Source organism: Bos taurus, chromosome 5 (genome assembly GCF_002263795.3).
Source record: "Bos taurus isolate L1 Dominette 01449 registration number 42190680 breed Hereford chromosome 5, ARS-UCD2.0, whole genome shotgun sequence".
Classification (NCBI taxonomy): Eukaryota; Metazoa; Chordata; class Mammalia; order Artiodactyla; family Bovidae; genus Bos; species Bos taurus.
Window position 1 is genome coordinate 109616746 of NC_037332.1, and position 12583 is coordinate 109629328.

The 12583-nt window shown below is 54.9% G+C and overlaps 2 protein-coding genes across 5 annotated transcripts; both read left to right on the forward strand.

Moving 5' to 3' along the window:
- Positions 1-3165: 3165 nt before the first annotated feature.
- H1-0 (H1.0 linker histone) lies at positions 3166-5380 on the forward strand. Its single transcript, NM_001076487.1, is given in 1 exon segment — positions 3166-5380. A coding segment is annotated over 1 exon segment (585 nt). The 5' UTR covers positions 3166-3419; the 3' UTR covers positions 4005-5380.
- Positions 5381-5884: 504 nt separating this feature from the next.
- Positions 5885-12549, forward strand: GCAT (glycine C-acetyltransferase). 4 transcript variants are annotated; one of them, XM_059886133.1, is made up of 9 exons: positions 5885-6101; positions 7577-7707; positions 9203-9304; positions 9754-9900; positions 10500-10654; positions 10791-10942; positions 11049-11220; positions 11826-11947; positions 12230-12549. In XM_059886133.1, the coding sequence occupies exons 1-9, from the start codon at positions 5906-5908 to the stop codon at positions 12379-12381; spliced, it is 1329 nt and encodes a 442-aa protein (XP_059742116.1). In that variant the 5' UTR covers positions 5885-5905; the 3' UTR covers positions 12382-12549.
- The last annotated feature ends 34 nt before the right edge of the window (positions 12550-12583 follow it).

A 12583-nucleotide genomic window follows, 5' to 3' on the forward strand; every position in this document is an offset into this window, starting at 1 on the left:
AAGATCCCCGCATTCTAGCTCGATTTACCCTTTTCCATACAGGATTTCATTTCACCTTCACACCAACCCCAGAGGTAGGTAGAGCCCCTTTTTGATAAATGAAAACACCAAGGGCCGTTTTTGACAACCGAAAAACTGCCGGGAGGTCTGAGCCCCTCCCTAAATGAAAGGACAGATGAGGTCTGACCCCTTCCCCATGCTTGGGGTGGCTCCGCAGTTCCGAGGCTCGGGAGGTCCCCGGCGGGTCGCAGTGCGGGGCTGCCACTCGGGGACTACATTTCCCAGGAGGAATTGCCCGCAGCCCTGCGGCTCCCGAGTTTTTAAAGGGCTCGCGTTAAATGAGGCGGAGGGAGTTCCGCCTTCTGCCGGCCAGTAAACGACTCGAAGCTTGGTACCGTGCCAGGGTAGGCGGGTGGGGCCGGGTCGCGGTCTATAAGACCCCCCAGACTCTGCAGTGTCTGCGAGGCGAGGTGAGCTCAAGCCAATCTGGAGGCACCCTGTTCTCTTCGTGCCCACCTCTGTCTCGGACTCTATGTCCAACTCCGGGGAAACCCCTGCCAACCTCCGCCCCCCCACCCCCACCCCCCGCCCCACCTTCCTATCCAGTTCTCCCTTACAAGGGGAGGGGCAGAGAATCTCGGCCCCCGCCCAGAGGGAGAAAGGGAGAAAGGGAGCAAGGCTGTCCGCCGGCGGTAAAGCCCCCGAGACCCCGAGGTGACACCTCCCTCCATTTCTGGCTTCAGGACCGGGAGAGAAATTACCGGTTGCTGGGATGGGCGGGGATTCGAGACGTGAGAACTATAAAATGAAGTGAAGGCCTGGGGGCGTGGGGAGCTGAGCCTCACAAAGCGCCTCCACGTCCATCCTTCCTAGTCCCGGGACCTTCACCGTAAAATGGGACTGATGGGTGGGGGCGGGGGGAGTGATCGCGTTCCCTGCTTCCCCAGGCAGGAGGCGCGAAGGATCAAGAAACGGCTGGAGAGCGCTGTGCAAATAAAATTATTTCATCATGGTGCCATTGAATTCATTCAGGCCTTAGTTTTAGACACTCGGGGACCTGGGATGAGGGGATGACCTATCTATAGGATCTCTGGGTGAAACAATATCTTGGACCTGTGGCTGTCACGTGGATAAGTATTTTCCCATCCAGATCTTAGTGGGAACCGGAAGAACTGTCTTTGACAATAACCAAAGCAAACCCATCAGAATGTTGTGTTTCAAGCCAGGAGACTTCGGGGGTAATTGACAATATTCAAATAAGAAGGTTGAGCTTTTGAACTAACCTGGCCCTTCCTGGTTTCTCTTCCTCATCTGTGGCACCAAGATAAGCCCCGGAGAAGGTATCCCATACCGATAGAGTCTCAAGACTCCCCCTCCCCGTTCCCAATCATTTGGATTAATCCAACCCTTGGTGTGTGTGTGAGGGGGCGGGGGGGGGGGGCGGAGAACCCATTAATTTCCTTGTCCTCAGAGACTCCCAAGTCCAGTAGGAGCCTTTCCCCACACATACACACCTCCCAATTGCCACCAGTTTCCCCCTCTTCCCCCATCTAAACCCTCCAACCCTTCCCCGTCTACAGCTGGTGTCTCAAACAGCTCCTGGACCTTACTACCCAGATGCCTTCATCATTTTGACTAGCTACCACCACCAGGGTATTGTTTAAGCTAAGAGTGTCGGCTTATTTGCTTGGAGAATAAAAGCGGGTTGTTGCGGGAGGCGACTCAGAGAGGGAGCATTACAGAATCTCAACCTAGGACCCCTGCCAAGAGGGACCCTGCATGGGAATGAATATAGGACGTCTATGGCAGACGAGGGGTCCCAGGAACGCTGAGCTGAGCCTCTGACCACTAAAGCCCCTCTGAGCCCCCGAGGCTCCCCACAGACGGTGGTGCCCCTTGTTTTCCTTATCTGTACCTGCCAAGCAGCAAGGGGAAAGATACATACATTTTAACAAAGACATCGCATCTTCCAGCAAAATGGAGGTGGTCCCGGCCGGGGCTCCCTGAACAACTCACTTTCTGAAGATCACTCAGGACTCAAGCAATAGGACCCTCTCTTCGACCTCCCCGCCAGAGCCCCGTTTTCCCAAACTCCCAAAGCTCTTAGGGCTTCTCCTCATCCCAGGGGTCCCCAGGACAATCTTTGATTAGAGCCTTCTGAGCAGCGCCTTCATTGTTGACCTCCCCGCTCATTGTCTTCTAGGAGCCCTGGGAGGGGGACTAGACCCCCAGGCTGGGTCCTAGGAGTGGGGGCAGCAAGCTCTGTCTCTGACACCCCAAAACTCCTAGGCTGAGGAAGGACTATAAATGAATTACCAGTTAGGATACATGGAGGATGTGGGGGGGGGGCGGTCTTTGAGGAGAGGAGGAGACCTGGGAGACCCCTCTTCATTCCCTCAGGGACCCATGCAGCATTCGGGGTTCGACCTCAGTAAAGATCCTTGATGTAGATATCGGGGGCGCGCTGGGGGAGCGAACACAGAGGAGGGGGAAGGGACAAAGTTTGAAAGTGTCCTTCCAACTCTTCCAGGGAAAGTTTACTTAGGGGTCCCATGGCCTGAGAGATGGTAGAGGTGCGGGGGGCCCAGTGGCAGGATGACCCCCGAGAGGTGACCGGACCCCGGGGGAGCGACCCCTCCCCCCTGTCCCAGCTCGGCCCGGCTGGGAGTCGCCCGTCTCGGGGCCGCGTGTGTTAGTTGGGGCCGCTTTCGGGCCGCTCTGCTGGGCTGGGGGATCCCGCCGCGGGCCAGGAGTGGGGTCTCCGGTAGCCCCAGGGGGGAGCTTTCCTACGGGGGTTTTCAAGCAGCGGAACTCCCAGGCCCCGCAGAGCCAGCCCCCCGCAAAGGGGAAATGTGCCGGCGCGCCAGCGGTCCTCAGCGCTGTTTGGGGAGCGTGGCGGGCGCGGGGGGCGGCGGCCGAGGCAGCTGGACGCCTGGCGGAGGAGCTCAGAGAGCCAGGCAGCGGCCCGGAGCGGCGGCGGGGAGCAGGAAGGCCCGGGCTGGGGGGAAAGGTCGGATTTGCTCGGCGGAAGAAACACAGATGGCGGCGGCGCGGCGCCATTCTGGGCCGGGAGCAAGCAGCCAGCAGCCCTGTCCTCACCGCGGTCCGCCCGCCGCCGCTAAATACCCGGATGCGCCGCCCGAGCGCCAGACGCGGAGCTGGGAAAAGGGAGGCAGAAGAGGAGGAGGCGGAGGCAGAGCCGGGCGCCGAGACCGACCGACAGACCGGCGGGGCTGGGCCACGCAGACACGGCCCAGTGAGCCCTCCCCGCGACCCGAGCCGGGCCCCCGAGCGCCGGCCTCTGGACTGGCCTGGGAGCCAGAGGCTCCAGAGCAGATCCCGAATCAGGCTTTCCTCGGTTTCCGACGAGGGCTGGCCCTTTGGAAGGTGCTTTCAACAGCAGGAGCAGGCAGGCCACCATGACCGAGAACTCCACGTCCACCCCTGCGGCCAAGCCCAAGCGGGCCAAGGCCTCCAAGAAGTCCACAGACCACCCCAAGTATTCAGACATGATCGTGGCCGCCATCCAAGCAGAGAAGAACCGCGCTGGTTCCTCGCGCCAGTCCATCCAGAAGTACATCAAGAGCCACTACAAGGTGGGTGAGAACGCGGACTCCCAGATCAAGTTGTCCATCAAGCGCTTGGTCACCACTGGAGTCCTCAAACAGACCAAAGGGGTGGGTGCCTCGGGGTCTTTCCGCCTGGCCAAGAGCGACGAGCCCAAAAGGTCCGTGGCCTTCAAGAAGACGAAGAAGGAAGTCAAGAAGGTGGCCACGCCAAAGAAGGCAGCCAAGCCCAAGAAGGCTGCCTCCAAAGCCCCAAGCAAGAAGCCCAAAGCCACCCCAGTCAAGAAGGCCAAGAAGAAGCCGGCTGCCACGCCCAAGAAAACCAAAAAACCTAAGACTGTCAAAGCCAAGCCAGTCAAGGCATCCAAGCCTAAGAAGACCAAGCCAGTGAAGCCCAAAGCCAAGTCCAGTGCCAAGAGGACAGGCAAGAAGAAGTGACAATGAGGCTTTTCTTGTGGACACTCCTGCCTGTCTATTTTCTGTAAATACTTTATCCTCCTCTCTTGGTCTCATCTGCCATCCTTTGCCCCTTTCCCTTCTCACTTTGTAAAGAGAATTTGTATTCCTCAGAAATTAGGGAATAATACATTTTTCCTTAACCAACCATGCAAGGACAGCAACAACAAATATCTCTGTAATGATGAGAATGTACTTTAGTTTTATTTGTTACTAATCTGCCTGTGGGTTTGGGAATTTGGGTGGGTTTGTGTGTTTTCTTTAGTTGGGTGGTTGGTTCACTCTGAAGGTAAAAGTCGGTGGGGTTGGGTGGAGGAATGGGCAAGGTAGTTTGTTGGGGCTAGGTGACAGGGAGCCCAGGAACTATAAGATTTGTAGGAGTTCCTCAGAGACTATCAGGCTTTAAGTTGAGCACTCCTTGTGAGAGTTTCAGAACCTTGGTGGGGAGGAGAGAGGGATGGCAGCAGCTGGCCGGCAAAAGAGGTAGATGGGGGTGGGGGGAAGCCCTCTCTTGGCTGTCTGCCACCTTCCCGTGGTGAGAGTGGGACGTCCAAACCCAGTTTCCTTCTCACTTCTGTTAGTCTGTCCCTGTGGCCTCTCGATTGTCCTAGAGAACCGGAGGGAGGGTTAAAGTGACAGCTGGTCCTAGAAACTGTAGCTTCTTTCAGTCAGCTAGAAACTAGCCACTGTGGGGGTTTCTGTGGATTCAGAAAGTCTCCTGTTAAATGGGAGTAGAAACTTTAGGGGAAGAGGGAGGAGTCAGCCAAGTGCCTCAGTGTGCCCCTGTTGAAACTTGGGTTTTTCCACACAATTGTTTCCTAGGAAGACCTTTTTCCTTTCCCCCCTGATTTTTGGTTCCTCTTGTATAAGAGGTGGCTTTGCTTGGCAGTCCAGTGGGGCTTCAGCCCTACCACCCACCACTTAAAAACCTCCAGACCTCTTTACTTTTTTTATATGTAGTGGTAGACCGGGGGCGGGGTGGGGGGAGGGCAGGGAGTGGACAGTAAGACATACTGCAGTCGACTTTGAATTGCTAAGTAGTTTACAGAGCTAGGTCTGGTGTGTGTGTGTGTATATGTGTGTGTGTGTATATGTGTGTATGTATATATATGTGTATGTATGTGTGTGTGTGTATATATACATATCTAGGGCTAGTACTTAACGTTTCACACCCGGGAGCTGGGAGAAAAAACCCTGTACAGTCTTTCCTTTTTTTTTTTTTTTTAAATAGGCGCGCTTGCGCTCTCCCCACCCCCCTCGCCCCTTTTTATTTTTAAATAAGTGTTATTTGTGCCTGGAAGAACTTGCTGTCTTTGTAATTTTCAAACTTTAAAATAAAATTTAAAAAAGAAATCTCAGCGGTGTGTTTTTCCATACTTCTAAAACTGAAGGAGAATGCAGAGCAATATGGTGGTCGAAACCTGGGGGCTTTTGCACCTAAGCACTGGGGAGAGTTCCAAGAGCTCGACAGAACCCAAGAAACCTTAGGGCCGGAGCATATGGAACGTCCCTCAGCCTGCTTTTAGGCGCCCGCCTCCCGCGTCCAGAGGGCGTCCCTACCTTCCGGGAGATGTGTGTGTAGGCAGGGCATGGGAATGGGGTGGGGGTCTGGTGGGTCTGGCCCTGATGTGCCTTCCAACCCCCGTCGCCTCCTCTCCCCCAACACGGACAGCTCCAGTCTCAACTTACAAGTCACTCCACTTTCGTCCTCTTCCGATCCCGCCAGGTCCCGCCCTCCTCTTCCTAGGTCCGCTTCCCTGCCCTAGAGCAGGGCCCTTCTCGCTCCGATTGGCTGCCGGGGCCCAGCCCCCGCACGTGATCACGCCGCGGCCTAGGTGCGCAAGGACCTGAGCGGGCAGTCTAGCTCCGGCGAGGTGGGCAAAATGTGGGCTGGCCGCGTCCTGCATGCTGCGCTCTCCCGGGCCCCCCGCGAGAGCCGGGCGCAGTCAGCGCTGGCTCAGCTGCGTGGCATCCTGGAGGAGGAGCTGGAAAGCATCCGCGGAGCTGGCACCTGGAAGAGCGAGCGGGTCATCACGTCCCGTCAGGGGCCGCACATCCACGTGGACGGCGCCCCGGGAGGTAACTACCCCTTCCTGGGAATCGCCAGACCTGGCCGGGTTTCGGGGGGCCGTCCTGAGGGTTTCGCTGGAGTGGAGGTCCTGGAAGCAGTGAGCGGGCCTGAGCACAGGCACACGTAGCCGCTGCTGGACCGTTTCCCATCTGTCAGGCCGACTTGCCTTTTCCCACGGTTAATTTTAACCTGATTAGATCCGTTCCCCCAGAAGAAGATAATTTGCCCTTTGAGCACCTTTTTTATTTAGAGGCCAGGGCTCAATCCGAGATCCAGCCTGTGAGAACATAAGGAAGAAAGAGAGACAGCCAGTTGGCTCCCACCATACGGATTCAAGAAAGGGTGATTCAAGAAAGGGAGGCAGTAGCAAGAAATCCCACATTTCTAGAGCGGCTGCTTTGTTCAGATTTCTGCTAATTGCTGCGCCTGCACTCCTGCAAATCTCAAAACATGGGCATGACTGGTCCCATTTACAAACGAAGAGACGCTGATGCTCATAGATTTGAAGTGTCTTGCCTATAAACCCCCAGCTAGCTGCAGGAAGAGCTGGGCTTTTAGTGTAGGTCTTCTGGTATATTGGAGCTGGAAGGTCACATAACTGTCCATAGAGACCAACTTTCTGGCCAAAATCACTGTTTGAGCAAGGGGCTTGAGGGCTGCCCCACAAGTCAGATTGTGAACTGGCCCACCAGGCCGCCCTGGTTTCTGTCATCTGTGGTCATTGCTCATCTTGTTTGTGCCAGGACCCAGGTGGGTGCTGGTTACCAATAGGCCTCCAAACCTGCCTTCTGCCCAGGAAATAGGCCTGGAATATTTGGTGCTGTTGTGCTTATTTGTAAAACAGAGGTCTCTATCCTCCTCCAGGGAACCTTGGAGCAGATCAAACAGTGGGAAATTAGGAGACCCAGGTTCCCATCCTGTTTTGCCTCTCCCAAACTGAATAAACCTTGCCCTCTTGGAGCCTTAATTTCCTCCCTGGATCAGCTGTGTCCACTTTGGGCTTTAAAATGCAAGGGTCAAGGTCTCAAGAGAGGCCACCCTGCTGAGCATACTGTTCTGTACCAGGCAGCAAAGTCAACTGTGTGGAGTTTGGAGACCATCACAGGGCTCTGTGATGCCCTCTTCTTTTACCCAGGAAAGAGCCAAGGGCCAGATGAGGGGTTACTGGTTTTCTTCAGAGATAGGAGAAGCCAGAGAGGAAGGGCTGGGGGTGAATGTGATCCAAACCTTCTCATTCTCCAAGGTGCTGCTCTGGGAGTCCATTTCTGCCCCTCCCTCTCCTGCAGCTGTTGAATTTGGTGCCTGCTAGGGGCTCCCCACTCCCCAACCTGGCCTCTGCCCCAGAACAGATGGTGCTGTGTGGTTGTTGCCTCATCAAGGGCAACTTCAGGTTCATTTCCTCTCCTGAGTCCCCAGGGCCTGGCACCTTTACAGGCCCTGATTGTCCTGAGCTCCTGTGTCCATCCCCTGTCCTCTGTCTCAGGAATTATTAACTTCTGTGCCAACAACTACCTGGGCCTGAGCAGCCACCCTGAGGTCATTCAGGCAGGTCTGCGGACCCTAAAGGAGTTTGGAGCCGGCCTTAGCTCAGTCCGCTTCATCTGTGGCACCCAGGTACACTGAGGGTGTGGCCCAGGCTGGGGCGGGGGAGGACAGGGTGGTCCCCAGTGTTGGCCACTGACCTCAGGTGTCTGCTTCTGCAGTCAGCAGGGCTGGTTAGGCAATTCAGCTCATCCCAGAACTCTAGGCCCGTGCTTAGCCCCAGTGCTGTTCACTGGGAAAACTGGGTTCAAGCTTCTGTTTTGTTGTGAAGCCTTGGGCAAGAAATTTAACCTCTCAGAGCATCCATTTCCCCACCCACAGAACAGAGCTTCTTACCTGTTCCTCTTCAAGAAAGGAAGAATAGAAGGCAGGGATTGAGATAGAGGTTTTTGGAGCTATTCTGCCTGAGTTTGGTTTCTAGTACCACCATATATTGGTTCTGTTACCATGGGCAAGTGTCTTAACTTGTCTGAGCATCAATGCCTTCATTGGTAAAGTGGGAATAATAATACTTAATAAGATTATCCCAAATTAAAGAGTTAATAGTGGGTTGGCAAAAAAGTTCATTCAAGTTTTTCCATAACTTCTTACAGAAAACCCTGAATGAACTTTCTGGCCAACCCAATACATGTAAAAATGCTTAGAACAAGGCCTGGCACATAGCAGTGCTCAATAAATTGTTGCTTAATTATTTTATTTTGTAAATGTTACAAAATGAACTCTATACATGAAACTTACAGTGCTTACTGTGTAACATGTGCTATTTTAAGAACATTGCAAATTACTCCTTAATGCAGATAATAATCCCAAGTTCTAAGAGCTATTCTTGCCCCTGTTCTAGAGATGAGGACACTGAGGCCCCGAGAAGTTAATTTTCTTGCCCAGAGCACCCAGCCTGTTGTGATGGAACTTGAACCTATATGGCCTCGCTCAAGAGTCAGTGCTTCTGAGTCCTTGTGATTATTATTATTTGTCCTCTCAGAAAGGTGAAGGTGAAATGAATGGAACTTTTGACTTCCAACCAGGGCAGGTAATTCTGGACAGCTTCAAAATCTAACAATTGGAGGCCCAAATGAACCTAGAGTTACTTATGTAATCCCCCTTTTTGGCATTAAACAACAGAAAAAGGCGCTTAGGGACTTCTGTCATGATCCATTGGTTAAGACTCTGTGCTTCCACTGCAGGGGGCGCAGATTTGATCTTTGATCCCTGGTCAGGGAACTAAGATCCTGCATGCTGTGTGGTGTGGCGAAAAAATAAATTAATTAAAAGAAAATAAAGAAAAAATAGAAAAAAAAAGAGTACTCAGTTTGAAAGAGAAAATATCTTCCTTTGCCATTAGCTTCATAATTCTACCATCAGACCCTCACTGTAAAAGGAAAACCCAACCAGGAAGAGGGGCACCTAGTGGGCCCCTAATGCTTCAGATTCCTGTGTTGGCTCTGGGTGAACCCTTGTGGTGCAAAAAGCAGGGGGAGGGTGTGTTTGTGGCTCTGAGCCTCTGTCCCCGGGGCTTGTCCCACGTGGCCCCAAAGGCGTTACTGTGTGCTTCACCCCTTTACTTCAGAGCATCCACAAAGACCTAGAAGCAAAGATAGCCCGCTTCCACCAAAGGGAGGATGCCATCCTCTATCCCAGCTGTTTTGATGCCAACACCGGCCTCTTTGAGGTGTGTGACGCCACGGGTGGGAGTTGGTGAGGCCTACCAGGCTGTGCAGGGCTTGGGAGAACTTGGCAGGATGCCAGGGCCATGTCAAGAGGCTCCAGTGCCCATTTCTTTGGAGGTCAAGGTTGGGCCAGCAGGTGTCCAGGAGGAATCCTGGGGCTTACAAGGAGGCCAGCTTCCATGGGAGGTAACCTACATCAGCTGGAAGGCTGAGGGTGTTAGGGGCCAGGCATTCATCAAACATGTTCTCACCTGCTTTTGCTAGAGCAGGGCCCCTGATTCAGCCCAGTCCTGGGATGCCTGGGGATCAAGATAGAGACAGAGGGCTCCTTGCCTCCCTGCCCAGAAGAATGCCTGGTTGGCAGTGAAATATTGATTCAGGGGGAGTCATGAGGGAGGGAGAACCCCATGGTGGTTGGGTGATGGCTCTACTTGTGACTGCCTTCCACCAGGCACTGCTGACTTCGGAGGACGCAGTCCTGTCGGATGAGCTGAACCATGCCTCCATCATCGATGGCATCCGTCTGTGCAAGGCCCACAAGTACCGCTACCGCCACCTGGATATGGCTGATCTGGAGGCCAAGCTGCAGGAGGCCCAGGTGCGGCAGGGCCTCGCACTTCCAGGGCCAAGGACTGGTCTTATCCTCAGCCTCCCCCGAAACTGCCCCCTACCCCGGTGAAGGAAAAGAGGCTTGCAGAAGCCGTCTCCTCACTCACAGGCAAATAGCCTGAAAGTTCGAAACAGCCAAGATCTGAACCCAGATCCTCAGACCCAACATGACTTAGCAACTAAATAACATCAACAATCTCAGACCCAAAACTTTATCCCATGGCACAAAGCTGTTTTGAGTTTGAGGAAGCACCTTATGTGTGGCAGGCCCCTGCCCAGCATCAGAGTGGGATAAGCTTATGGACAGAACTAACCCCACCCCACTCTGCCCTCTGGAGAGGAGACTGGGAGCATTCTCACTGCCCAGTGGCTAAGTATGTCTCCAGACTGCCCTGGAAGAGATGGGGAAGGCCCAGAGAGGCCCAGAGGAGGGAGAGCATGTGCCAGCCTCAGCACGAGGGTACATGTGTGCTCCCTCTGTTATGGGCACTGGGCAGAGTGAACCTTAAGAGCGCCAAGCAGCACAGAAAGGGAGTGACTTGGCCCAACTCGTGATACCAGCCACTGCCTTCTGTATCTTCCCTGCAGAAGCATCGGCTGCGCCTGGTGGCCACTGATGGGGCCTTTTCCATGGATGGTGACATCGCACCCCTGCAGGAGATCTGCCGCCTTGCCTCTCAATATGGTGCCTTAGTCTTTGTGGACGAAAGCCACGCCACTGGCTTCCTGGGGGCCACAGGACGGTGGGAGCACATGGCCCCTGAAGCCTTGGGTTGGACTCGTCAGGGTGGGTGGGAAACCACAAGGCCAGCCCCTACGCCCAACCCATGAGCCTAGGTGCTCAGGTGGCCGTGGTGGTAGTGGCAGCTTCCCTTGCAGGGGCACAGATGAGCTGCTGGGCGTGATGGACCAAGTCACCATCATCAACTCCACACTGGGGAAGGCCCTGGGTGGAGCATCAGGTGCCTGCAGGCTTGGGCCCCTGGGCTCCCTTTATCTGCATGCACGGCCCTGGAGGGGACTTGGGGGAGGTAGGAAGGGGAGGCCTGGGGCTGCAGGGAAGAAGACAGCATGGACGGTCCTCTCAGGAGGACCATGGGGTAAGCTCTGGCTCCTTGTTCTCACCCTTGTTCTCAGGGGGCTACACGACTGGGCCTGGGGCCCTGGTATCCCTGCTACGGCAGCGTGCCCGGCCCTACCTCTTCTCCAACAGCCTGCCCCCTGCTGCTGTCGGCTGTGCCTCCAAGGCCCTGGACCTGCTCATGGAGAGCAACGCCATCGTCCAGTCTATGGCGGCCAAGACCCTGCGGTGCGGTCCTGGGCAGGGTGGGGCCAGCAGGGCCAAGGGAGCTGGTGGGGGCCTGCCCTGTGTGCCTGCACAGGCCTGTAACTCCCTGCCTTTGCGTCCTGCCTCTGCCCACCTCCACGTCCCCAGTGGGTTGCACTGGGACTTGTCTCTCTTAATCAGGGGCTACCTGCTTGCCCCGCCCTCTTCTCTCTGTCTGTCTTTTCCTTCCATTTCTTGGCGCATTTCATGTATTTTTATTTTTTTATTTTTTGGCCCTACTGCCTGTGGGATCTTAGTTCCCCAACCAAGGATCGAACCCACACTCCCTGCATTGGAAGTATGGAGTATTAATCACTGGACTCCCAGGGAAGTCTCCCCGGTGCATTTCTTTGCAAATGATCCTGCATTCCCCCTTCTTGTACAGTCCTGTCTTTCTGCCTTCCTAATTGGTCTTCCTGCTCCTCTGCCTCTTTCCCCATCTGCCTCTCTGGGTCAGCATCTCTGTCTTTTTTGGTCCCTCCTGCAGACTTGGCCACAAGCCTTGGGTCACATCCATGTCCATCAGGAGTGGGTGTGATTGCTCCACAGTCCCCCAACTACCAGTGACACCCAGCTCATGCCCACAGATTCCGCAGTCAGATGGAGGCTGCTGGCTTCACCATCTCAGGAGCCAATCACCCCATCTGCCCTGTGATGCTGGGTGACGCTCGGCTGGCCTTAAACATAGCGGATGACATGCTTAAGAGAGGTAAGGAGGGCGGGGCTTGAGATGTGGCTGTGGGTCCTAAAAGAAAAGGAGGGAACCCTTAGACTGTGAATATTCCCTCTTCCCCCAGCCCTACTACCTTTCTTAGATCAGATGTCTGTCCAAGCTTGAAAACCCTAGGCCATGAGGCAGTCCCAGGTTTGAGAGACCTTTGGCAGCTCCCTTGCCCTCTGTAGCCCCTAGAAAAGTAGGAGCTATCTGTCATGCCCCCAGAACCTACCTGGCTCTGGTGAGCCCCAGCTTGAACCCTCTCTACCCTCACAGGCATCTTTGTCATTGGGTTCAGCTACCCTGTGGTCCCCAAAGGCAAGGCCCGGATCCGAGTCCAGATCTCAGCAGTGCACAGTGAGGAGGACATTGACCGCTGTGTGGAGGCCTTCGTGGAGGTGGGGCGACTGCACGGCGCGCTGCCTTGAGTTCTGGGTAGTGACAAGCAGGGCCGAGGTCCCCCTCCCAACACAGTGAAAAGGGGGGCCTTTGATCAGCCCAGGCTAGAAGCTCTCAGCTCTGTCAGTCCTGGCGCCAGGCTGGGATGAGGCCTGTGCTTGTGGGTGTGAGGTTAAAGCAACAGTGTGAAAATCGGCTGTGACGTGTTAGTCTGCTTTATTCTCTCGGAGC

What these genes read in the sequence shown, in the direction of transcription:
- GCAT (XM_059886133.1), top strand. Translation starts at nt 5,906, where the DNA reads ATGTGGGCTGGCCGCGTCCTGCATGCTGCGCTCTCCCGGGCCCCCCGC. An exon ending in CGTGGACGGCGCCCCGGGAG is followed by an intron (nt 6,102 to 7,576) that starts GTAACTACCCCT and finishes CCTCTGTCTCAG; the next exon opens with GAATTATTAACTTCTGTGCC. An exon ending in CCAACACCGGCCTCTTTGAG is followed by an intron (nt 9,305 to 9,753) that starts GTGTGTGACGCC and finishes GCCTTCCACCAG; the next exon opens with GCACTGCTGACTTCGGAGGA.